At 46.5% G+C, this 26,947-nt stretch overlaps 1 protein-coding gene across 4 annotated transcripts in view; it reads left to right on the forward strand.

Moving 5' to 3' along the window:
- PEX3 (peroxisomal biogenesis factor 3) overlaps positions 1-26,947 on the forward strand; it is a 132,818-nt gene that overhangs the window by 48,359 nt on the left and 57,512 nt on the right. For all 4 annotated transcript variants that reach the window (XR_004538814.1, XM_033938215.1, XM_033938214.1 and 1 more), the window contains exons 4-6: positions 8,559-8,602; positions 12,951-13,075; positions 14,117-14,183. Coding sequence is in view for 3 of the 4 variants with exons in the window: in XM_033938215.1 (XP_033794106.1) it covers positions 8,559-8,602; positions 12,951-13,075; positions 14,117-14,183 (236 nt within the window). In the remaining variant the exon portion in view is untranslated. The remainder of the gene's footprint in view (positions 1-8,558; positions 8,603-12,950; positions 13,076-14,116; positions 14,184-26,947) is intronic.

The raw sequence follows: 26,947 nt of genomic DNA on the forward strand, positions 1-26,947 counted from the left end.
GGCCATTGGATTTGCCAATTGCTCAAGGGAGCGACAGCTGGTCCTCGGCACCCCCTCAAAATGACTTGGATACAAAATGCTCCCCTTAGACTTCTCAGTGCCCACCGGTGGGTGGTAGCGCCACCGTTAGGAGCCACTGATGTAGACCAATGTACTTTTCTTGAAAAATTGTATTTCTGCCCTCCATTCCTATTGTTTCTCAAGTTTAATTACCCCTGTTGGTCTAGTTATAAATATTATGTATCAGTGATTTCTTTAAAATCTCATTTTTATTTTTGTAAAACGCTTTGTAATTTGAAAAGTGTTTCATCAAATAATTTGAATAAACTTGAAACTTGAAACCAATGCGTAACCTTTTTACAGCATGTTAGTACCTAATTCAGTAATTATATCAGGCACTATTCCATAACTTGTATGTTTAGGTTTATAGAATCAAGGGATACGTATACAGTATGGGGCTCATAATCGAAAGAGAAAAACGTCCAAAAACCGGCCTAAGTTGGCACTTGGACGAACGTTTCTCAAAAATGTCCAAGTGCTGATAATAAAACCGGTTTTTGGTCATATTTCTAAACGACCTAGGTCTTCATAGTACTGCTCAACGTCCAAAACTAAATGGGGCGTTTCGGGAGGCGTGTCAAGGGCGGGAGTTGGGAGGGACGTGGGCTGGCTTAGACTTAGTCGTACAGCATGTATAACTGAAAGTTTAACAACAGAGCCTAGACAAAACTTGGACGTTGTGACTTAGACCATGTAAAACATGGTCTAAGTCACAAAAACCCACCTAAACTCACCAGATAAGCACTTCAAACACTTAACATAGACCCCCCACACACTACGCCAGTGATCACCAACCCCCCCCACCCCCATAAAAATTATATTTAAATTAACTTTAAATTTCAGCCTCCAGACCATCCTAGCCGCCTGGCATAGGAAAGCCTAGTCGCCCAGCCCATAGGCAGCTTAAGTCTTCTTGGGGGTGGGCTAGGGACCCATAAAGAGGAGGACCCATGCCCATAAGCCCCTGTAATCACTGCATTGATACTGAAACATGTGCACTGCCCTATACACCCCCAAAACCCTTTTTGACTGGCATATAAGTGTCACCTGCAGCCATAAGGGCTATTGGGGTGGTAGATAAGTGGGTCTAGGGGATTCTGGAGGTGGTTTGGGGGGCTCACCGTCACCTATAAGGGAGCTGTTTTGAGGAGAAGCCATGGCATCCTTTTTGTGAAGTTCACAGCGGTGCCCTGTAAGGTACTCCACTATTTAGGTGGCGTGTCTGGGTGTTCAGTCCATCACTTTGCAGACCCCTCCCATGTCCAACAGGACTTGTTATCCCAGGACAAGCAGGCATGATATTCTCACATGTGGGGGTGACGTCATCTACGGAGCCCCGGCGCGGACAGCTTTTCAAGCAAACTTGATTGAAGTTTCAAGTTTGCACACTGCACCACGCATGTGCGTGCCTTCTCGCCCACTAGAGGGCGCATCCCACCTCGTGGTCCTCAGTTCAAATTTTTCCGCGGAGCAAGAAAGCCCTGTGGATCTGAGCTCCAGTGTTTTTGCCTTCTAGCTGCCGCGTTTAGTTTGTTTTCCTTCGAATTAGTTCGCGGTGCTGTTTCTTTCTTTTCGTTTCTCCTCAAAAAAAAAAAAAAAAAAAAAAAAAAGTCTTTCGTTTTCATCGGACTCCGGGGGCTCCCGGAATCCGTGGCCGCGGGACGTCGGTACGTTCCCGGCCTTCTCCTTTTTCTTCGTGGATGTCCCGTCCTGTTACGGGATTCAAAAAGTGCAACCGGTGCGAGAGGTTGCTTTCCATCACTGACCCTCACCGGTGGTGCATCGTCTGCCTTGGGCCCGAACATCCGACAGACTCGTGTGATCGCTGTGCTACCTTCCAAAACAGGGCCCTCCGTCGCCGTAAGGCAAGAATGGCCGAATTGTTCGCCGTCGACGCGCCGCCTAAGGCTTCGACGTCGGCCTCGGCTTCGGCCCCGGCCTTGACCTCGGCCTCGGCATCCTCGGGGGCCTCGGCCCTCCTCCTCGAAAGCGTCGTCAGTGAAGCAAGCTTCGGGTAAGTCCTCTGTTCCATCCCCTTCAGCAAAGAAGCCATCCTCGAGTCAGGCCAAGGCGGGTGGGTCGACCCCGGCCCCGCATCGGACCTCGACTCCGCACACCCCGAGGGAATACTCGAAACCGAGGTCGCCCTCCAGGGAGTGTGCCCCGGACTCGGAACTCCCCACCTTCGTGGGGATTCCGGCCTTCCAGGATCTCCTCCGAGCTCTGATCTCATCGGAGCTGTCGGGAGCCCTGGAAGTGTTGCAGCGTGCTGCGGTTCCGGCGGCCTCGACCTCGGCCTGGACGCCTTCGGTCTCGGAGGCCCCGGCCTCGGCTCCCCCGGGAGCCCCGGCCTCGGCGACCTCGGTCCCGGGTACTGGGACCCCGTTCACCTCGGTCTCGGCCCCGCCCCGGACCTCGACCTCGGGGGAACCCCCTGAGCGGAGTGTAAGGCCCAAAGAAAAGTTGCGCAGAGTGCGCCGTCTTTCCTCCTCTTCCTCCGGGTCTTCCAGACACGCCTCGCCCTCGACGCGACCTCGGACGGGGCGTCGATCGAGGAAGTCTAAGCGGCCCCGAGGCTCGCCTCGGCGCGACCGTTCCTTGTCCTTCGGGGGCGAGGCGTTGCAGGTGTCGGAGTTGCGCCTCGACAACCCGAGGCTCCTCCGCTCACCCCACGGGAAGTCTTCCCGGGCTGCCTCGCCGAGGAAACGAGAGAGTGTCCCACGAACCCCGGGGTCCTCACCCAAGGGTTCTGCGAGGAGGACAACTTCCCCTTCCCCCTCGAGGGCCCTCGAGAGGGGATCCTGGGATTCGGGATCGGTTAGGGACCCTCATTATTCCCATGAGGCCTCCCCCCTCTCCTCGGTGGGGCGGTCGAGAACCCCCTCTCCCCAGGCTAGGCCGTCCTCATTTTCATCCTTCGTTCAGGACATGGCCCAAGCCCTGGGGATTGACCTGATGGTAGGCTCTCGGTATTCCAAAGAATTTTTGGAGGAACAGGACCTCCCCACTCTTCCTAGGGAGGTCCCTAGACTACCTCTCAACAGTGTCCTTCTGCAAACCTGGCTGAAGAACTTGTCAAACCCTCTTACAGTCACGTCTGTGCCTTCAAAAATGGAATCGAAGTATAGGACGATTCCCCCTAAAGGGTTCGATAAGGCGCAGCTCTCACACCAGTCTCTTCTGGTGGAGTCCGCTCTTAAAAAATCTCAGCCCTCACGGGTTTCTGCGGCGGTTCCACCAGGCAGGGAGGGGCGGACCCTGGACAAGTTTGGCCGTCGCCTCTATTCAAATTCCCTGATGGCCACCAGGGTTCTAAATTACGCCTTCACCTTTTCCTCCTTTTTGCGTGGCATGGTGAAGGACCTTCCTCAATATCGAAACTCGTTACCGGACTCCCAAAGAGCAGGATTCGACAAGTTTATGTCCAACCTGTCTCAATTGCGGTTGTACCTATTCCATGCAGTGTACGACGCCTTTGAGCTGGTTTCGAGGGTGTCGGCCCTCGCGGTGGCCATGCGCCGCTTGGCCTGGCTTCGCACCCTCGACATGGACCCAAACCTGCAGGAACGCCTGGCAGACTTGCCTTGTGTGGGGTCCGAGTTATTCGACGAGTCATTGGATGCGGCGACCAAGCGCTTGTCGGAACAGGAGCGCTCTCTAGCATCCCTGGTCCGCCCCAAACCTAGGCCCCCGCCGCAGAAACCCTTTCGGCCTCCGCCGCGCCGATACCCTCAGAAGTCGACCCCGGCTTTCTCGAGACCGCCTCCGAGACGTCCGTCTCAGCGAGGCAGAGGGGGACAACCCCAAGCCCCGGCGCAGGGCCCTTCTAAGCCAGCGCCTTCCTTTTGACGGGATGAGCGGACGGGGCGGGTTCCCCTCCGCGCTTTCTCAGGAACCCCTTCCTATCGGGGGCCGTCTTCGGTTCTTCCGGGAGGCATGGACCGGGATCACCTCAGACGCTTGGGTGCTCCGGATCGTCTCCGAGGGCTACTCGCTCAACTTTGTGGCCTCGCCGCCGGACAGTCCCCCAAGTTTAGTCCCCTGCAACCGTTCGCAGCTACCGACCCTTATAACCGAAGCCAAAGCCCTCTTGAAGCTTCGGGCGGTCGAGCCGGTCCCCAAGGACCAGTGGGGTACGGGGTTTTACTCCCGCTACTCTTTGGTCCCAAAAAAGACCGGGGACCTGCGCCCCATACTGGACCTCAGGAAGCTCAACAAATTCCTGGCCCGGGAGAAGTTTCGAATGCTATCTCTCCCGGTTCTGTACCCCCTCTTGGGGGAAGGGGACTGGATGTGCTCCCTCGACCTGAAGGAAGCATACACCCATGTTCCGGTGCACCCCGCCTGTCGAAGATTCTTACGATTCCAGGTGGGGGACCTCCACCTCCAGTACAGGGTACTGCCCTTCGGCCTGGCCGCGTCCCCACGAGTATTCACGAAGTGCATGGTGGTGGTTGCGGCAGCCCTCAGGTCACGTGGACTCCATGTGTTCCCTTACCTGGACGATTGGCTCATCAAAGCCCCGACCAGGGAGGGGGTTATCTCAGCGACCCGACAGTCTATTGCATTCCTGCAAACTCTCGGGTTCGAGATAAACTTCCCAAAGTCTCAACTGAGACCGTCGCAGTCTCTTCAATTCATAGGTGCTGTGCTGGACACGGTGAGCCTACGCTCCTACCTGCCGACCCAGCGGTTGGAAGCCTTGATACGGATGAGCCGCCAGGTCTCCCAACTATCGAGGGTGTCGGCCAAGCGCATGATGATGCTGCTGGGCCATATGGCCTCGACGGTACATGTCACGCCGTTTGCGAGGCTACACCTGAGGATCCCTCAGTGGACCCTCGCGTCCCAGTGGCGCCAGGAGTGCGACCCGGCGTCTCGCCTCATTTCGGTAACTCCGCCCTTGCGGAAATCGCTGCGTTGGTGGACAGACTCGTCAAATCTGTCCATGGGACTATTGTTTCGCACTCCGCCTTTTCGCAAGGTCCTGACCACGGACTCCTCGGAGTACGCGTGGGGAGCCCATCTCGACGGTCTTCGCACGCAGGGCCTGTGGTCGTCAGAAGACCGTCAGTGTCATATCAACGTGCTAGAGCTGCGAGCCATCTTCCTAGCACTTCGAGCCTTCGTTCACATATTGCAGGACCAGGTGGTCCTCGTCCGCACGGACAATCAGGTGGCAATGTATTACGTGAACAAGCAGGGAGGAACAGGGTCATGGCCCCTCTGCTCCGAAGCTCTTCGCCTCTGGGAGTGGGCGGCCTCCCGGAACATCTTCCTCCGGGCGGTCTACATCCAAGGAGAACGGAATTGCCTGGCGGACAAACTGAGTCGACTTCTGCAACCGCACGAGTGGACTCTACACTCAGCAGTTCTACGCGAGGTCTTCGCTCGCTGGGGAACGCCACAGGTGGATCTGTTTGCCTCTCCGGAGACACACAAACTACCACTATATTGTTCTCGGATGTACTCGCAGGACCGTCTGGAAGCGGATGCCTTCCTACTCGACTGGGAAGGGAGGTTCCTGTATGCATTCCCTCCATTCCCGCTGATCATGCGAACGTTGGTACACCTAAAATCGTCCACGGCCACGATGATTCTCATAGCACCTCGATGGCCGCGTCAGCACTGGTTCTCCCTGCTGCTCCAGCTCAGTGCCAGAGAGCCTCTCCCCCTGCCCGTCTCTCCTTCTCTGCTGTCTCAGAGTCAAGGATCCATGTTACATCCCAATCTGCAGTCATTGCACCTGACAGCCTGGTTTCTTGTTCCCTGACTCCTCCGGACCTGTCTCAATCGGTGAAGGAGGTGTTGGAAGCCTCCCGCAAGATCTCGACGAGGCTTTGCTATGCGCAGAAATGGACCAGGTTTTCCACCTGGTGCTCGTCTTTTCACCTGGATCCGGTATCAGTTCCGGTATCCTCGGTTTTAGAATATTTGTTTCATTTGTCGCGCTCCGGCTTGAAAACCACTTCGGTGCGGGTTCATCTCAGTGCGATTTCTGCTTTCCACCAACCTCTGGAGGGACGCCCTCTGTCACTCCATCCCTTGGTGACACGCTTCATGAAAGGGTTACTCAGGGTTTGTCCCCCTCTTAAGCCTCCGTCTGTCGTGTGGAATTTGAATGTGGTTCTGGCTCAACTGATGAAACCCCCGTTTGAGCCACTCAACAAGTCCCTCTTGAAATTTCTGACTTGGAAGGCGGTGTTTCTAATTGCCCTCACCTCCGCCAGGCGGATCGGGGAGTTGCAAGCCTTGGTTGCGGACCCCCCTTTCACTGTCTTCCATCACGACAAGGTGGTTCTCCGCACCCATCCTAAGTTTTTACCTAAAGTTGTTTCTGACTTCCACCTCAATCAGTCCATTGTCCTTCCTGTGTTCTTCCCGAAGCCCCACTCCCACCCGGGCGAGACGGCGCTTCACACGCTTGACTGTAAGAGGGCGTTGGCATTTTATCTTCAACGCACCAGGCCTCATCGGAAGGTTCCTCAATTGTTTTTGTCCTTCGATCCCAATCGATTAGGGCATCCAGTTTCCAAGCGCACTCTGTCTAACTGGTTGGCCGCTTGCATTTCCTTTTGCTACGCTCAGGCTGGCCTTCCTCCCCCGGGTCGAGTCACGGGGCACAAGGTCCGAGCGATGGCAGCTTCGATAGCTTTCCTCCGATCCACTCCGATGGAGGACATATGCAAGGCTGCCACTTGGTCTTCGGTTCATACATTCACCTCTCATTACTGTCTGGACACTTTATCCAGGAGTGACGGCCGGTTTGGCCAGTCAGTTTTGCAAAATCTGTTTTCCTAAATTGCCATCCTCCCACCTGCCCTTTTTTGGTTAGCTTGGAGGTCACCCACATGTGAGAATATCATGCCTGCTTGTCCTGGGATAAAGCACAGTTACTTACCGTAACAGGTGTTATCCAGGGACAGCAGGCATATATTCTCACAACCCGCCCGCCTCCCCGGGGATGGCTTCCTTGCTAGTTATGGAACTGAGGACCACGAGGTGGGATGCGCCCTCTAGTGGGCGAGAAGGCACGCACATGCGTGGTGCAGTGTGCAAACTTGAAACTTCAATCAAGTTTGCTTGAAAAGCTGTCCGCGCCGGGGCTCCGTAGATGACGTCACCCCCACATGTGAGAATATATGCCTGCTGTCCCTGGATAACACCTGTTACGGTAAGTAACTGTGCTTTCTAGGCATTTTGGACTTGGATGGAAAGTTGGACGGAAATGTGGTATAAAGATGGATGATTTAGCGGCTTGGACAATCAGATTGGCAGGACGTATAATTAGACGATTTTTGAAAGTAAAAAAAAAGTTGGACATATCTTTCGAAAATGTGTCTTAGGCTCTTTTCAACTTTGGACGACTTGCGAGATAGACGTAAACGGACTTAGACGTCCCTTTCGATTATGCCTCTCCTTATCTCCAGAATCTAGGCACAGTACACTAGCTCTGCTTGTACCTAAATAGATACACTTGTATACAGTACTCAGTTATACTAATTGCACTATAAAAGAGTAGACACCTACTTTAATTTATAGAGTAATCTCCTAGTAGATGCCTAAATATAGGAATTCCTTTATAGAATCGCCCTCATGATGTCTGTTGTCATTTTCTTTCTCTCTGATGCATTTATTGTTGGTTTCTGGAAAGAAGTTCACTTAAAGATCTTAAATGTTTTTTTAAAATAATGAATGATCTGGAATGAGGGCATGTCCTTTCATCATTTCTCCTGTTTTATCCACAACTTACTTGGCTTCCTCTTACCACTTTGTATGGCCTCCAAACAAAGGGAACATCATAACCCAGGTGAATTTTACTGCCAACATGTAGAAGGAAGCCCTGTTTTGATTGAGTCTTTAATTGTCAGAATGATACTATCAAGCCTCCTGCTTTTCAACATAGTTCTAGCCCAGGGATGGGCAACTCAGGTCCTCGAGGGCCGTAATCCAGTCAGGTTTTCATGATTTCCCCAATGAATATGCATTGAAAGTAGTGCATACAAATAGATCTCATGCATATTCATTGGGTAAATCCTGAAAACCCGACTGGATTCTGGCCCTTGAGGACTGGAGTTGCCCATCCCTGTTCTAGCCCCACTGATGAAAGACCTTTTTGAGCCTCTGAATTCTTAGTTTTGAGTTTGTATAGTATACAGACTATGAAAGAGTGAGTTGCAAAACCTCTATGAAAAGGTTGTTCTCTAATAGGTTGAATTACTACATTGCAAAGTGATTTGTAAACTTTATCTTAACTTTAAAGAGTGCTTTGGAGAAACATGGCATGCAGTGGAGCTCTCTTGCTTTTCTGTGGTTTTGTGTTAATCCACCTTTATACATTACTTTTTTTTCTCCCTTTAGTTTTGAGTATAGCAGCATAGAATTGGCTTCTGTATATTAACCTTGACAATCCCTACTGTAAAGTCACTTCAGATTTCTTTGAGCTGAAATATATACGTGAATTCCCTATTTTTTTCTTCTTTTTTTTTTTTCCACAGGCCATCCAACAAGCTAGAAATATGGGAGGATCTAAAGATAATTAGTAAGTCTGTAAGACAATTTCTGTACTGCTTAAATAATTTTAATCTACTAAAAAATAAGAAATTACTAAAACAATTTATATAATCTGAATTATTATTCATGACAGAATTTTGAACTGTATTTCTACTTATTTATGGGGGGGGGTGTTAATTTTAACGTTCTAGCTTTTGGGAGCGTTGAGAACAGGACTGGAGCCTGAAGGATTTTTATAAAGCAGTTTTACAAACAGAGGTTTCACAGTGACTGATGCTTGAAACTCACATGCCGTAGTTCTTTTGCTTTGGGAGAAATTATGGCAAGCCAAGCTGAGTTGCTGCTTTGAGATCACCGTACTAAAATGATGGTTTCTATTACATTATAAACTTTGAGGTGAAGGGAATGTGAATCAGAAGATGAATAATTTAAACCAGTGTTTTTCAACCTTTTTACACCCGTGGACCGGCAGAAATAAAATAATTATTTTGTGGACCGGCAAACTACTAGGACTAAAATTTAAAAATCCCCTTTACGCCCCATCTCCACGAGCTCAGTCCCCGCAAACATCTGATCCCATCTGCACAAGCTGCAGTTATGATTTTATATTGAACGTATTTTATTAAAGTATAAAAAGAAACAATATTCTGAACAATTGTGATTTTATAAATACAAATATACAGAGCATGGACCAACAAAACCCCTGTCTCCCCTCCCCTTCACATATATCCCCTCTACTATCAAGAAAACTGAACAAGCCAAGTTATTATAGAATGTTACATAGAAATATCATGCTAACAGAATACTGCAGTCCCCAGTTATGTCTCTAGCAGGATATATATTTCAAATCTGATATATTCTAATGACAAAATAGAAATAAAATTATTTTTTTCTACCTTTTGTTGTCTCTGGTTTCTGCTTTCATCTTCTTTTCACCCTTTTCCTTCCAACGTCTACCCTGTCTCTTCAATCCAGCATCTGCCTGTTCCATCCAATGGCTGCCCTCTCCCCCTTCCATGTATCTGACTGCTTTCTATGCCCCTCTCCCCTGTCCATCAAGCCTGTTCCTCCTCTCTCCTTTTTACATCATTCATTCCAGCTTCACTACCTTCTTCATTTTTATCTCTCCTACACCAGATCTAGCATCTTTATTCCTCTCTCATTTCTCTGCTGACCCCCTTTCCAGCATCAATGTCTCTACTTTCTCATTCCTCTCTTTCCCCTTTCCCTCATCTGATCTCTGCATTCCACACTGACCTCCCTCCCCTCCTATAATCTCCCTGCCAGCTGTTTCCTTCCTTTTTTCTTTCTCCCTACCCTCCTTCCTTTTTTTCCTTCTCCCTTCCCTCCTCCCTCTATCCAACATTAACTCTCTTTCCATCCCTTTCCTTCCTCCCCTCCCAGCAGTATCTCTCCTTCTTCTCCCTTCCCTCTATCCAACATTAACTCTCTTCCCATCCCTTTCCCTCCTCCCCTCCCAGCAGCATCTCTCCTTCTTCTCCCTTCCCTCCTCCCTCTATCCAACATTAATTCTCTTCCCATCCCTTTCCCTCCTCCCCATCTCCCCTCCCAGCAGCATCTCTCCTTCTAACTCCCTTCAAGTCCAGTAACAGCTCTCCCTTTATCCAGCAACTTCCCAGCCTCCTACAGTAGCTTCCTCCCCTTCCAGCAGCTCTCAGTACTTGCCTGCAGGAAGTTGCCGGTAAATCACTGACCTGGCAAATAAAAGAGCTGGTGGGAGGGGAGACAGCCACTGTGAAGGCTCCCCAGGATCTTGCTCGCACACGCTGACCATCTCCCTCTACCTGCACCCGAATCTGCAGCTCTCTCCGTTCTACTCGCAACTTCCCCGCAGCCCTCTTCAGCAACTCGGCAGGGGCGGTGATCAAGACAGGCTGCCGACGTCAGGACCTTCACTCTCTGAGTCCCGCCTATTTTGTTTCAACTTCCTGTTTCCTAACAGGCGAGACTCACAGAGAGAAGGCCCTGACGTCGGCAGCCTGTCTTGATCGCCTGAGGCTGGGAGGAACCGCAGTCGGCAGGAAATTTAACTGCCGACTTGATCTCTCACCAGCCCTGCGCGGACCGTCAGAAATTTTCTGCGGACCGGCGGTTGAAGTACAGTGATTTAAACAATATTGGCTGAGAGAGAGTTGCTAAAAAAGTATATCCTGTAGTGTGTAGTAAACATAAGATCATAAGAATATCCTTACTGGGTCAGACCAATGGTCCATCTAGCCCAGTAGCCCCTCCTCATGGTGGCCAAACTAGGTCCTTAGTACCTGACAAAAATCCAAAGAGTAGCAACATTCCATGCTACCGAACCAGGGCAAGCAGTGGCTTGCACCGTGTCTGTCTCAATAACAGACTATGGACTTTTTCCTTCAGGAAATTGTCTGAACCTTTCTTAAAACCAGCTACACTATCCGCTCTTACCACAACCTCTGGCAATGCATTCCAGAGCTTAAAAGTCTCCTTAAAAAACTGGCTTTTTAAGGATGCTTTTAACTGAGTTATTTGAATTTTATATACTCAGGATACTCTTTAGCGGACTAATAATGCTGTTAAGTGAAAATTGAGCGGGTAGCCTTTTCCCCATTCTATTTTTTCACTAGCTGATCACCCGGCGTTGCCCGGATATAAATTCCCTTTAGGAACATTCACTTGAGGAATAACATCACACAAATTTTCAGTTTCGGCTTCACCACACCACACCACAGCGGCACTTCCTTATATACTGTTGACTGTGACATCATTCTGACTGTGTGACATCATTCCCCAAGCTTCACACCATTGGTCAAAGCAATATCTGTCTTTTTCGATGAGTCTTTACATGTCATCCCCTTCCCACCCCCACAGTATTTTTTTCCCAGATAGCAATTGATATGTATACCAAGTTTGGTTGAAATCTGTCCATGCATTTCGGAGTTATGCTGGAACATACATACATACATCCGATTTTATATATATATATATATATAGCTGATGCCCCGGCGTTGCACGGGTATTTAATTATAGCAATAACACTGTAAATGGATTCAAATAAAGATACTTTATAGTGGTGAATGAAATTATTTTTTTACAGCTTAATAAAAAGTACAATATTCAAATTATAATGTGAAATATTTGACAAAATGATTACAATACAACTAACGCAAAACGTGATTATAAACAACAATTTTAGTTTCACCTCCTGGAGCAAGAACATATAAATTCTTGGGTGAACCCACCCTTGAGCAAGCAACATAGAGTTGTGGGCCGCGAGACCCCCAGAACATATCACCCCAGGTAGTGAGGGATCTGCATACCAAGTTTCGTTCAAATCGGTCAAGCCGTTTTTGAATTACTGTGAGAATGGCAGCTTTTTACATATTTTCCATTGACATGAATGGGTGAAATCTGATTTTCTGTTTGTAGCTCCGCCCATGTGTGCAGGTGGGCCGCGAGACCCCCAGAACATATCACCCCAGGTAGTGAGGGATCTGCATACCAAGTTTCGTTCAAATCGGTCAAGCCGTTTTTGAATTACAGTGAGAATGGCAGCTTTTTACATTTTTTCCATTGACATGAATGGGTGAAATCTGATTTTCTGTTTGTAGCTCCGCCCATGTGTGCAGGTGGGCCGCGAGACCCCAGAACATATCATCCCAGGTAGTGAGGGATCTGCATACCAAGTTTCGTTCAAATCGGTCAAGCCGTTTTTGCGTGATTGCGGCACATACACACATACATACCTCCGATTTTATATATATATATAGATTACCTATGCCTTTTTTATTTGTTTTATAAATTGTGTTTAATCCTTTTTTTCTTTTTTTACCTTTTATGTTTGGTTGGTCAAAAATTGTATTAACTGTCTGGTTTAATCAATGTGTTTTTCTTTTTACCCCAATTTTATCGTTATTTGTAAATCGCATTGGATTATGATTTTGTGATCAAATCATATTTTTAAATAAACTTGAAACTATTTTCTGAGTGAAAAAATATTTATTTCTATTGGTTTTAAAAGTATTTCCCTGTAACATCTTCGAATATCCCCTAGTCTTTGTAATTTTGACAGATTAAAAAAATTGATCCGCTTGTACCCATAGAACAGCGCTAAGCCCAAAAGCTGGCATTCAACGTGGTAATGCGCATGATGAATTTTTTGTCAGAGATAAACAGTGTCATCCACGTACAAAATATGAGTACTTGCCTAAAACAGTCTATATAAAAAACTGAAGTGCCTTTAAAGAAATATGTGCTTTGATAGGTTTTACAATGTTGGAATAGAAAGTTAATGGGCAAAGAAATCAATACAACTTTGGGTTTTAATGGACACTCTTCTATTGGTAGATGTTACTGACCAACATTCTGTCCTTTTTTCTTTTGTCAAGGTTTTACCAGGAGCATCGTTGCAGTATATAGTACCTGCATGCTTGTGGTGATGTTGCGGGTTCAGTTAAATATTATTGGTGGATACATCTACCTTGATAACTCAGCAGTTGGTAAATATGGCCCTGTAAGTTCAGAGTAAAAGAGGGTTTGTAAATCTCACTGCATTATTTCTTTTAAATCCAAGTTTTTAATGTCATAATACCTCATCTGATTATTGTTGATATTGTTCCTGCTAGTCTGGGTGCCTATGACCTTGGATTTTTGCTGGAAGTTCTCCTGTCCACTTCTCCCTCGGTATTTGCGGAGGTTACGTGCAGAGCCGGACCGCGAAGTGTGAAAAATTGCGAATAACTTCTCGGCTGGCTCTAACCCAGCCCCACCTCCCTCCTGCGTCCCTGGAAACTTACCTGGTGGTCTAGCGGTGAAGCGAGGCAGGAGCGATCTTCGGTACTCCTGCCCTGTGCAGAGCTGTTATCAGGATGGCTGCCATGAGTTCCCGTTGTAGTCTCAAGGTTCCAGGGAGGCTTGGACAGCTTAAAAACAGCCAAAAAATGAAAATAGGTTTTTTGTAAAAAGAAAAAAATTGCGAATAACCGAATCTGCGGATACTGAAACTGTGGATTCGGAGGGAGAAGTGTACTCTGTTGTGAACATTTTCTAATGGTTCCCAATAAATTGGTATTGCACTACAAGTAATTCTTCTTCTTTTTTTTTTTTTTTAACTTAATTATAAGTATATATTTTACTTAATTATAAGTATATATTATATAGTATATATTATATACTACATAATATAATATATATATATACACTATATAATATATATTAATTATAAGTATATTTACTTAATTATAAGTAGAGAGAGAGAGAGAGAGAGATCTTGAATTTATGTCCCATAAGACCCTTCTCATTTACCTGACATCCTAACATGAAATGTGTGGGACTGTACCGTACTAGATTCCTCCCTGTGTAATAAATCCCTTTTTATCTTCACTAACCTAGTTCAGCAAGGACCATTTGATTATCAACTTGATTACTGTTCTGTGCTTTCATTTGCTATGCATTTCCCCATATAATGTTCTTGAGATGCATGAATACTGAATGGATTATTTGCTGTTAAAAATGCAGTATTTAACATGTGGCTATATGGGTTTTCCCCCTTCAGACAATTTTTGCTCCTCCTGAAGTACAACAGCAATATTTGTCCAGCATTCAGCACCTCCTTGGAGATGGTAAGACATTTCCATATAATAATTTTAAATCAAATTGATCCTGGCCATATAGTTACTCTTAACCTTTGTTGCTGATTAAGAAACCTATAGAGTTTTTATAATGTTTGAATTCCAAAGACATCAAAAGAAAACTTAGGCATATCCTTATTGTGCATTGGTTTAAAATTGATCATGGCAAGTAATTGTAAGGTTTATAATTCTTACAAGATGATTACAATCAGCTCATTTATTTAACTTGGCGGTTTTTACCTGTTCAGCTGGAGTTTAAGCATTTAGAACCAGTAGTGGCTTAATATTTAGAGCGCAAACAAAAATAAACATAAGCCTGTGTAAACAGAGACCTATGGTCAGCAATTACCTCCAATTTACACATGCTTATGTTTATTTTTGCTTGCAGTTTAATTTGATTCCTTGCCAACCTGGGACCCCTGATGAAGGCGTGTTAACCGAAACACGGACCTTGTAGGATCCCTTGGTTTGTTAAAAGGTGGTAACATTAACTGCATTCAATAATTGATATAATAAACATAGCCTACATCTTGTACGTTTGTCTGCAGTTTTTCTTTGTGCTGTTTCTACCTGACTGCAGATTGTGTTGGATTTCTTTTTTGTTTTTAATATTTAGAGCAGCAGATTGAGAAAAGGGAAGCCAGGGTTCAAATCCCACTAAGGCTTCTTGTGACCTTGTGAATTCCCTTAACTCTCCATTGCCTCAGGTACAAACTTAAGATTCTAAGTCCTCTGGGGACAGGGAAATATCAACTGTACCTGAATATAAATTAGTGAGCTACTATTGAAAAGGCCTGAGCTAAATTCAGAATTCTTTCCCTATTTTCCTATAGTACCATGAATCATCTTTCAACCCCATCTGGGGTTTCACCCCATTTTTGTTCCCTGTTGACTCTCCCTTGATGGCCAGACTACAGTTCCCTTCAGATATAGGTATATGTGGCCCATAAATCCAATTCATAAGCATCAGTATGTGCTTAGTAACTGAGATTCCTTCCCCAAGTACTTTGAGCACTGTCTCTACAACATTCTGTCAAGTCCATAGCCATGGGTGGGCCTGGGTCCACTTTGTTTGGGCTCAGACCTGCCCAGTAGCGGTACACTTTAACCCAGTGCTAGCATGGAGGGAACACGGTGGTCCTGGCTGTGTCTTTCTCTTCATGGGTCAGTGGCAATGTATGGAAATCGCAGCCACTGCCCCTGGCCCATGAAGAGAAGGACGTGGGAGCCCATCCTGTTCCCTCTATGCCGGCAAGAGGAGAGTTGTGGATGAAGTAGGATGAGGGAGAGAAAGGGAGATGATGAGTGTGGGGGGTGGAAGAGAGGGGCAAGAGAGAGAGAATTGCTGGACATAGAGTAGAGAGGACTGGGAAGGAAGGGAAAGATGCAGCAAAGGGGTGGAGAGGGGTCAGAAAGGGATACATTTTGTAGATGGTGTTAGGGGAGGGTCAAGAGAGAGAAAATATTGGATATGAGGCTGGAGGGGAGGGAGAGATTCTACATGGGGAGAGAGGGGAAAATATTAGACATGATGGTAGAAGGGAGGAAGGGAAAGATGTTGCATAGAGGGAATGGGAAGAGAGATATTGGACATGGCACAAGGAAGAGGAATATGCTGGATGGGGGTGGATGAGGGAGGGATAGCTACATAGGAGGTGGAGAGGGGAAAAAGAGGGAGATCTTGGATTCAGAAATAGTAGGGAGTGATGGAGAGATTTAATGAGAGTGAGAGAAGAGAGGGAGAGAGCAGGAGGGAAGAAAGAAGGGGCAAGGATATGAGAGGCTATGAGGACAGGGAGAGGCAAAAGAAGGAGAAGATGCTGGGCCAGAAAGGAGAAAGAACTGGGGTCCAGATGCACTAAAGTCAGCGATTGTCTAATGATTAACATAGAAACATAGAGTATGATGGCAGAAAAGGGCCGACGGCCCAACAAGTCTGCCCACTCAAGAACCCTCCCTCCTCCCATCTTTTAAGCATTCCTCTGGAGCGACCCCACCTGTCTGTCCCGTCGTCCCTTGAAGTCGAGCGTGGTTCTGGCCTCGACTACCTGAGGTGGAAGACCATTCCATCGATCAATTACCCTTTCGGTGAAGAAATACTTCCTGGTGTCCCCATGAAATCTTCCCCCCCTGAGTTTTAGCGGATGCCCTCTTGTTGCCGTGGGACCCGTAAGACAAAATATTTATTCTTCCACATCGATACGGCCCGTGATGTATTTGAATGTTTCTATCATGTCCCCCCTTTCCCTGCGCTCTTTGAGAGAATATAAGCGCAGCCTGCTCAAATGTTCTTCATATGGGAGATTTTTTAATCCTGAGGCCATCCTAGTGGCCATTTGCTGAATTGACTCCATTCTCTTCACATCCTTTTGATAATGTGGCCTCCAAAACTGAACACAGTACTCCAGGTGAGGTTTCACCATTGATATGTACAATGGCAGTAGCACTTCAGGCTTACGACTGATAAAGCTCCTTCTGATGCAGCCCAGCATTTGTCTAGCTTTTGCTGTTGCCTTCTCCACCTGATTCGCAGCTTTCCTATCTTCCTGGATGATTACTTCCAAGTCCCGTTCTGCTGCAGTTCTGGTTAGGTTTTCACCATTCAGGGTGTATGTTCTGCATGGATTTCTGCTACCAAGGTGCATAACCTTACATTTTTTGGCATTAAAATTCAGTTGCCAAGTACTGGACCATTGTTCTAGTAAAAGTAGGTCCTGCTCCATAGCGCCGGGCATGATTGCGCTATCAGGTTCTGCTGCGCTGCCAACACTGTTGCATAGTTTAGCGTCATCCGGCGAATAATATAATTTTACCTCGAAGTCCCTGAAGCAGATCCCTTACAAAGATATTGAATAGTATTGGGCCCAAGACTGAGCCCTGTAGTACTCCACTGGACACTTCTGACGTTTTTGAAAGAATACCGTTTACCATTACCCTTTGGAGTCTACCGCTAAGCCAGTCTTCTACCCATGCAGTCAGTGTTTCTCCTAGGCCTATCATGTTCATCTTGTTCAGTAACCTACGGTGTGGGACACTATCAGAAGCCTTACTGAAGTCTAAATACACGATGTCCAGGGACTCTCCCTTATCCAGTTTCTTTGTTACCCAGTCAAAGAAGTTTATCAGATTGGATTGACAAGACCTTCCCTTCGTAAAGCCATGCTGATGGAGATCCCTTAGTCCTTTGTCATCCAGAATCGTGTCCAATCTGTTTTTGATTAACGTTTCCATAAGTTTACATACAATTGATGTGAGACTCGCTGGCCTGTAATTTTTGGCCTCTGACCTGCATACCTTTTTGTGGAGCGGGATAACGTTGGCAGTTTTCCAGTCCAAGGGAACTTTTCCCTTTGTTAGGGAAAGATTAAAAAGCTCAGCCAACGGTTCTGCCAGAACATCTCTCAATTCCCGTAGTACTCTGGGGTGTAGATTATCCGGGCCCATGGCTTTGTTCACCTTTTGCTTTGATAGTTCGTGGTAGACATTGCCCGCGGAAATTGCAAAGTCCCGGAATGGGTCCTCTGAGCACCCTTTTGTCTGAGGTCCAGATCCTGGCGCTTCGCAGGTGAAGACTGAGCAGAAGTAGTTATTGAGTAGTTCTGCTTTGTCCGCGTCCGAGTCAATGAAGTTGCCGTCAGGTTTCTTTAGGCGCACAATGCCGCTTGAGTTCTTCTTCTTGTCGCTAACGTACTTAAAAAAGGATTTATCCCCCTTTTTAACATATCTTGCTAAATTTTCTTCCATCTGGAGTTTGGCCTCCCTGACTGCCGTTTAACATTTCTAGATTTCGCCAGATAGTTTTCTTTAGCTTCCGGCCGTTGCGAATGTTTGTAGGTTACAAATGCTTTTTTCTTTTGCTTTACCAGTTCTGAGATCTCTGTTGAGAACCACTTCGGTCTGTTTTTTCTGTGCCGTTTGCTCACAGTTTTTATGTATATGTTGGTTGCTTCTTGCAGGGTTGATTTCAGAGCTGACCATAGCACCTCCACACTGTCTGTTGTGCTCTGGTTTTGCAGTGCTTTGTAGACATAGTTCCCCATGCACTGAAAGTTAGTCCCTTTAAAATTTAGGACCTTGGTTGTTATATTTGACCTGGTGATTCCTTTCTTCAGATGAAACCACACCATGTTGTGGTCACTGGAGGCCAAAGCTTCTCCTACTGACACTTCTGTGACACTGTCCCCGTTGGTGAGGAGCAGGTCCAGGATTGCCTGATCCCTGGTGGGTTCTAGTACCATCTGTTTGAGATGTGCTCCTCGTATGGAGGCTAATAGCCTCTTACTGTCACTTGTAGCTGATAATTTGTTCCAGTCCACATTGGGCATATTGAAGTCTCCCAACAGCACTGTATCTCCACGCAGTTTGATGGTCTCAATGTCTTCAATTAGTTCTTGGTCCTCATCGTCCTTTTGTCTTGGTGGTCTGTACATAACCCCAAGATACAGGCATTTGTTATTGCCCCTGGCAAGGTTCACCCAGAGGGATTCTCCCTTATACTTGGATGTCTGTGACTTTAGTAACTTTGATGTCTTCTCTAATGTATAGAGCTACTCCTCCCCCTGATTTGCCCTCTCTGTCGTGACAGAGTAAGTTATATCCTGGTATGACCATATCCCATCCGTGGGACTCCAAGAACCACGTTTCTGATATTGTCACCACATCAAGGTCGGCATTTCTCATTTCTGTTTCCAGTTCCAGAATTTTATTGCCCAAGCTACGAGCATTAGCATACATGGCTGTCCATACTTTCTGCCTGCATGGAGCGTTTTCTGCCCGAGATAATTTGTCCCTTTCAATCTTGCCTTTATCACTATTAGTATTTCCTCTGCCCTCTTCATTATTCACGTGAATTTTTACTCCAGGCTCCAGGGTGGAGTCTCTGCCTCTCCCTCTGTCTCCTTCTTTGATGACGCGAATACTTACCTCAGATTCCAAGGTGGAATCTCTCTCTCTCGCACTGTCTCCCTCTGTACTGATGCGAAATGTTTTGTCCTCCTTGATCTTGCCCTTGTAACCCTTGAAATTGCCTCTGTCCCCTTTGGTATTTGCACGATTACTTACCTCGGGCTCCAAGATGGAGTTACTTACCCTACTAGTGTGAGAGTGGGTCCCCTCCCCTGGCTCACCTAGTTTAAAGCCTTCTGGAGCAGGTGAGCCAGGCGTCCCCCCAGGACGTCCTTCCCTCTTCTGGTTAGGTGTAGCCCATCTGGTCCCTGCAGTCCCTGAAGTGTCTCTCCGTGGTCCAGGAAGCCAAAATTCATCTCTTTGCACCATCCCCGTAGCCATTCGTTTGTCTTCTGAATTCTTTCTTCTCTAGCTCTTCCCTTGTTTCTCACTGGTAGGATGGAGGAGAAAACCACCTGCGCTTCCATCTGCTTCAGCTTCGCACCTAAGGCTCTAAAGTCTTCCGGTATCTTCTCCGGTGAGTTCCTGGCTGTGCCATTCGTTCTAACGTGGATGAGGAGCATTGGGTGGTGGTCTTGGGGCTTAATTATTTTTCCTACGCACATAGCCACATCCCGGATCCTGGCTCCTGGTAGACAGCAAACTTCTCTTGATTGTAGATCTGGTCTTCATACCGGTCTCTCGGTTCCCCGCAGCAGAGAGTCCACAATAACAACCACTCTGCGCTTCTTGAGGGGGTGCTGGTTTGTTGCTTCTTGAGTTGGGGACATCTGCTGGGTTTCAAGAATACACTCCTGAATATCCTCCTGAGTTCCGCTGTGGGGTCCTTCTTGTAGGAGTTGAAATCTGTTGTTCAGGGTGATTTGTGGTGTCGGTGTGGGATTGTTGTTGCCTGCATGAAGATAAAGAGGAGGACCACCTTCTGTGCTTGCTTGCAGAGATGACTAGTTGCCAGGTGTCATTGTCTCGAGTCTCTTCTTGCACCCCAGTCATTGCTTCCAATGCTGCAAGTTTGGGCGATTCAGGTGCCTCGAAGATGGACCCGTCTTCGTACACTTGCTTGGAGTTTTGGGACAGTTCTTGGAGGACTTCGTCGATGAACGCCTCACCCTCCCGTATACTTCTTAGCCGTCGTACTTCTTCCCTCAGACTCGTCAGTTCTTGTAGGATGTTTCCGATGGGTTGTTGCTGGGTGTCCTCATCAGTCTGCACGGAGACCGAAGTCTTCAGCTGAGGGTCAGCTTCGGTCTGCACAGAGACCTCCATCATGCATCTGGGGGTGTCCTCTTCGGTCTGCACGGAGACTGTGGTCTTCATCTGGATCTCTTCTGCAGCCGGAGCGGTGATCTTGATTGCAATCTTGGTGGTTATAAAATGTGGCTCCGCAGGAATCCTCCACCTCGTGTTAGTGAGTCTGTGAATCTCTTGGCAACTCCCCCATGAGAATCACACAGACTCACTAACAGGAGAGAATCACACATTGTATAACCACCAATGCTGGAAATAAAAATATAAGTATCATTTATATAAAAAAGTGATAACAACATAGAGTCAAATACCAGCTCTGGTGATTATTGTAAGATCGATGGATAAAAGTACAAATGAACCAGCTAAGAGACACATAAGTGTCATGATGATCCTGATGTGATCTTGCTGTGGCTCCAGTGCAAGAGATTGGGCACTGAACAATTATATAAATAATATGAAAAGTATCTATAATAATAAAATGTTAGTTGCACATACGAACTCTAAAGTCATGTTCCCTGATCCGTCGCGGACATGAGAGTGCGCATGCGCGCTTATCACGCATCGGGCTTACCACCGCTGCAGCCAGCTGAGGTCTATGACGTAGCTCAGCCTCTTCAGACACCGCCACTCCTCCTCTTCAGGCAGCAGGCTCCTCTCACGCGCCCGGCGCCGCCGCTCGGAGGCCACCGGGACAGAACTGCGACGCTGATCGCCTCCACCAGTCGGGCAGCCAGCCGCCGATCTCCAGCGGGCGGGGTATCGGAGGAGAGGGATCGCGGCCGCTCAGTTCCCTCACCGAGGAGCCCAGCAACTTTCCGCCCGGGCTCTTTAACTGACCCCGCCGCCCGGTGGCGATTCCAGCAGCGTGTGCAACAGTCTTCACACGCTGCTTCGGGTCCTTCTACTGCCCTGATTTGCTCTGCCGCGTCTCTGATGATGTCATCAGAGACGTGGCAGAGCAAATAAGGGCAGTAGAAGGACCCGAAGCAACATGTGGAGACTGCTGTACACGCTGCTGGAATCACCAGGTTTGTAGTTGGGCCCGCGGGAAGGGAAAGTGGGGTAGAGAAAATGCTAATGCTGCTGCACGGGGAACTGGTGTTGGGAGAGGGAAATGGAGGGGGAGGGAATGCTGCTTTGGACAGACAGACAGACAGAGGGAGGAAGGGAGACAGAAAGAAAAGAAGAAAGACACAGGGGCAGGGAGATACACAGAAAGACAGACAGACAAAGGGGGCCAGGGACAGAGACAGAAAGAAAGACAGCGGGAGTCGCGTCGGGGGGGGGGGGGGGGTGCGGGATGTGGCAGAGGGAACTTTTCCAATGGGTGCAACTGGGCGGCTGTCGGGAACCTCTGATCAGGGGCAGAGCAAGGTAAGTGTATCATAGGGATAAGAAGGAGGAGGGGGGAGAAAAAGTAAGGAATTTTTTATTTTTTTTTTTTTTATTAGGATTTTATATACCGCCTATCAAGGTTATCTAAGCGGCTTTACAATCAGGTACTCAAGCATTTTCCCTCTCTGTCCCGGTGGGCTCACAATCTAGCTAACGTACCTGGGGCTATGGAGGATTGAGTGACTTGCCCCGGGTCACAAGGAGCAGCGCGGGGTTTGAACCCACAACCCCAGGGTGCTGAGGCTGTAGATCCAACCACTGCGCCACACACTCCTCTATGCCTACTGCTGGATAGGGGGAGAAGGAAAGAGGTGCTAATGGACAGGTGGGGTGACGAAAAAGGAACAGAGGCCTAATGTTGGATAGGGGGAGAAGGAAAGAGGTGCTGCTGGACAGGAGGGAGGTAAAACAAAGGGAGAAGGGCTGCTGCTGCATAAGGAGAGCAGTGAAGGGGTAGTGGTGGACACAGGGGGAGGTAAAAGGAAGGGAGAATGGACAGGGGGAGCAGACAAGGGGTGGTGATGGGCAGCCAAGGAAAAAGAAAGACAGAAAGAAAGAAAGCGGCTAAGGAGAGAGAGAGAGAAAGAAATAAAGACAGGCACACACACATATATTCTAGCACCCGTTAATGTAATGGGCTATAAGACTAGTATAATTTATATTCACATATTTGAAGAACTGAATTAATTGCATCAAACAGCAAACCAGTGAATTTTTGTACTATATGGGAGAGGCCAGGAAGGGGAGCAGGAGGTGAAAAGGAAATGAATGAGAGGACAGTGATTAGAGGATAGAAATATGGTAATGGAGAGTAGATTAAAGGAATCAGTGAGACTGAAATAGGAGAGCTAGTGGTTGAGAGAAGAAAATGGGAATTTTATAGGTGGCTGAAATGTAAGGAGGAGAAGGTTGAGAGAGGGTGAAATTTGAGTTTACAACAGGCAGAAAAGAAAAAAGAGAGGAGAGAGCTATAAGGAGCAATCAGTATGTCAGAGGCAGGTATAGTGAGGGAATAGAGAGGAGAAAAGACAAATGATAGCAGCCACTTGAAAGAGAATTAGCAGATGACAGACAGGAAAGCAGAAAAGAGACCTGGAGCCAATGTGGTGGGAAAAAAGTCCAGCTAACAAAGGTAGAAAAAAAAAGCATTTTATTTTGAATGTTTTAATTTAGAGGGAATATGTTAGCTTTGGGAAATGTACATAGCAAATATCTGTATTGTGTTCAGTAGAAAAGGAAATGCATTTTTTCAGTAGTTGCACCTTCTCTCTGGAACGCAATGCCATTCCATCTTCGCAATGAAGACTCCCTAATCAGATTTAAAACAAATCTTAAAACCTTTCTCTTTAAAGATGCCTACCAATAAGTAGGAAATCAGTGAATGAGATAACAAAAAAAACAAACAAACAACGTTTTTACGAAGCGATATCCCTACTTTCCTTATGTTACCTCCCTCCCCTCTATCCCCCTTTATTTTTATTTATTATTGTAATTAATTACTTTCCTACCCCAAAAATCCTCTCGTTTCCAATCATACTCAACTGTCATAGTTTTAGGTTTACCCCATATTTTATTTTATCTATTCATATTAAATTTTTTCATTTGTGATATTGTAAACCGCCCAGAAACATGTGATGGTCGGTATATCAAGCTATGAATAAACTTGAAACTTTATATTTCTCGTGTTGCAGTACTTGCTAAGTTAACTTCTGGAGGTTCCCAGTTCATTTTTTTTTGTCTAAATATTTGTATTTCTAATTTGTGATCCCTTGTTCTGTATTTGGTGAAGGTCCATTGGTGTGATAGTAATAACAGGTGGGGAAATTGGAAGGAAGGCAAGGAAGAAATGGGATCGTGGAGGGGTCCCTTCTTTATATTCTGACCTGGGCCCTAACATGTATAACATTTGTTTTACCTTTGTGTATAGCTGGTGGGGATCCTCCAGCATCCCCAGCTGAGGACCTCCTCCAAAGGTGGCCAGAACTCCCTTCTGCCAAGCTCTGTAGTCGGCAACATCTTGAGCCACTGACAACTACACATGCTTGGACTGCTGGCATCAGTGGCTTAGGGATGTTGCTGTTGCCTTCAAAGTTTGCAGTCATCGTTTTATTGTTATTTATTAACATTTATTTACAGCCTTTTTGAAGAAATTTAAGCAAATTAATTTGTATGTTTAACTGGAGAAGCAATTTCTAGAGACAGTGTGACCATAAAATGCTCAAATATAGCAATTGGAACAGCAAAGCAAACTTAAAAATAGGCAAATTAAGTTATAGTAATTATATGATCCATTTCAGCACAGAACATATTAAACCAACACAGTAAAAACATTCATATAACAGTATACATTATACATAGTGAAAAATTCATATAGCAGGTGCAATACTCGTGATGTCAACACACTACATATGAAAACATCTGAACAGATGGTGAAGGGGTCATTCAGAGATGGAACATATAGAATGTTCAATAAGATTAGACCTGCTGCAGTGGGAGTAGTTAACATAAGAAACGCCTTCACCGGATCAGACCTTAGATCCATCTAGTCCGGCGACCCGCACACGCGGAGGCCAAGCTAGGTGCTCCCTGATGGAGACCTTGATTACCCGTATCCCTCAATGTGATTTGCAAGGTGTGCATCCAACTTGCGCTTGAATCCCAGAATGGTAGTCTCCGTCACAACCTCCTCTTTGTCAGAGTGTGTATTAAGTTTCCTCACACATTAAAGAGTTGTGTGAAGAGCCAAGCTACCACCTGCCTTCTGAAGTAGAGGGATTCTTGAATTAGGCAAAGCCTGTCTAGATGTAGGTTCCAAAATGGTAGGTTTTGTTCCTGAGAAGATTTGCTAATAGGTGTCATATGTGATCTCCTTTAATGCCTTTAGCCCTTTTAGGCCTTAAAGGAGCTTAGTGAGAAGGCCAGCTGTTAAGTACTATGGCCTATTTCCTCTAAAATGTATCTGAGAGTTTAGAACGCAACCAGGTATAGTGAGAGGGTCACAAAGTACCCATATTCCCAGCTTCTCCACAATGTAAGAATCCTATTCCCCATATTTAATTATTTTTTGTAAACCACTTAGGGTCCCGATGTTCAATAGGTTTCCATGCCAGAAAGACTCGTTAAAGGAGTCTTACTGGCACGAAAATGCCTCCCGATGATCAGAAGGGTTCTCTGTGGCTACCACCAATCCTCATAGCAGTCACCGAGAACCCTATTCAAATGCATTACAAGGAAATCATTAGTAATCTATTGAGCTTTCCTTGTGATGTATGAAAGATAACGCCCCCTTCCTCCCTCCCCCCCCCCATTTTCATGCCGGTAGCTGTTGTGCATGTGTTGTGTGAGTGCGCAACAGCTACACCTTCCTCAAAACAAAACAAAAAAAGAAATCTACAGCTGAGCATGCAGCCCCTGCTCTCCCTGCCAGCTCATCTTGATCGTCGCTCTGGAGATGTGATCAGCTGAGCGGCAGGTAGCCTTACTTTCCTGTCAATGAGTGCTGATTGTCTCAGGCACTTTTGACAGGAAAGTAAGGCTTGAACTCAGACCCGCAAGAAATCCCCAGGGGTCCAGTGGACACCCTCCTGAAGCCCCTGACCCCCTCGAAGCTACAGCGCATTGACCTGAAGTCCTCCAAGAATGCCCCCCTGATGCCGAGCCATCCAGAGATCTGACACAGCCCACCAGGTTTTTTTGGGTGGGTGGGGGATTAACGGAAAGCGGGGAGGTCTATCTTTGGTGGGTCGGTGGGAAGGAAGAATCGGGGGAGGGGGGGTCACTCTTGGAAGGCTCAGAGGTGATGGAGGGGGGCTTGTATCAGTTTTTAGAGGGATTCTGATTTGCGGCTTCCCCTGCACTGGAGCTGGCAGGGGAGGCTGCAGATCCGCCGAACTGCTCTCCCCTCTGCCTACTTGCTGTTTGTGGCTCCAAAGCTACCATCAGCTGGTGAGGAGGAAAATGGCGGCTGCAGGCAGAAGGAGGAGCTGTGCTTAGCAATTGCTCTTCTGAACCAGGCACAGTTCCTCCCCTCTTACAGGGCTACTCCGAAGAAATAACATGCATATGATTTGCATGCTTTTTGTTTGTGCATACATAGCCCTGTAAAAGAAAATTGCTCCCAAAACAATATTTTTTACCCTGTTGTCAAAGCGTTTTGCTTCCTGCTCTTAGATGTTATTTTATACTGATTGTGGTATATCAAATAATAAATTTAAACTTGAAATCAAATTCTCTTTGTTGAGATAATTTGTTGTAGCTACCAGGAGTTCAGAGGAGTTATGGAAGTGCAATTTCAAGAAATTTCAAGATAGAACAAATTGTGCAGTGACAAATATTGTCTTTGAAATCCATTGCATAAAAGGAAAGTATAAAGCTTTTAGCTGTATGAGTGGCTTTTTTTATTATCACAATACAATATTGCAAGAGTGATGGCAGTCAAAAAATACCATTTAAAATAAAGCTTATCCACATTCATTTTAATGGGTGAGTGCTACAGTGTCCAGAAGTCAATGGGATGAGCATTTTTGAAAGCTGGGGCTGTAGTAAAGCAGTATTGTGGCTGCTTAGTCAGGCAAATAAATTCTGTAGAAAGAATGAGTGAAGTTTTCCAGATGCTTCCTTGCTTTGATATCAGAGGTTGATCGATAACATTAGGTCTCAATAAGAGTGTTATGTTAATCAGGTTTTCTATTCTGCCTTTACCTATTCAGTTGAAGGTTGGATTACATTTCAAGAGGTTGGATCATTTACCCAGGAAGTTACAATGGATAGTTTGACACAGACATTCAGTATGGTTGTTAGTGTAGGTAGATCAATTAGATTGTAGTTACAAATACATAGTTACAAGTAGATCATCGTCGACTTTTCGTTTTGTCCCAGGAGTTGCATTAGACTGTTTAGGAATGGGCTTTTACAGTTGCCCTTCAGTTACTTCAGGGTTGGCTCCCTGTCTTGGTAGAGAAATGTTTTTAAAAGTTTTCTTAATCTGTGATAGTGATTATAGTATTAGCAGTAGTAGGTTTCAGCCTTTTGCTAATTGATATTGGATGGATAAGGTAATTTCCATGATAAACTTTATATTGGTGCATGCTGGGAATTTTAAGTGGAAAAGATTTCTGGTGAATATCTGTTAGAGGCACCCTGGAATAGGGTGGCTAACTCTGTTAGGTAGGTGTGGGCATTCCCTCTTAGAATCTTAAGGCAGTGAT

Source organism: Geotrypetes seraphini, chromosome 3 (assembly GCF_902459505.1).
Source record: "Geotrypetes seraphini chromosome 3, aGeoSer1.1, whole genome shotgun sequence".
NCBI classification, from domain to species: domain Eukaryota; kingdom Metazoa; phylum Chordata; class Amphibia; order Gymnophiona; family Dermophiidae; genus Geotrypetes; species Geotrypetes seraphini.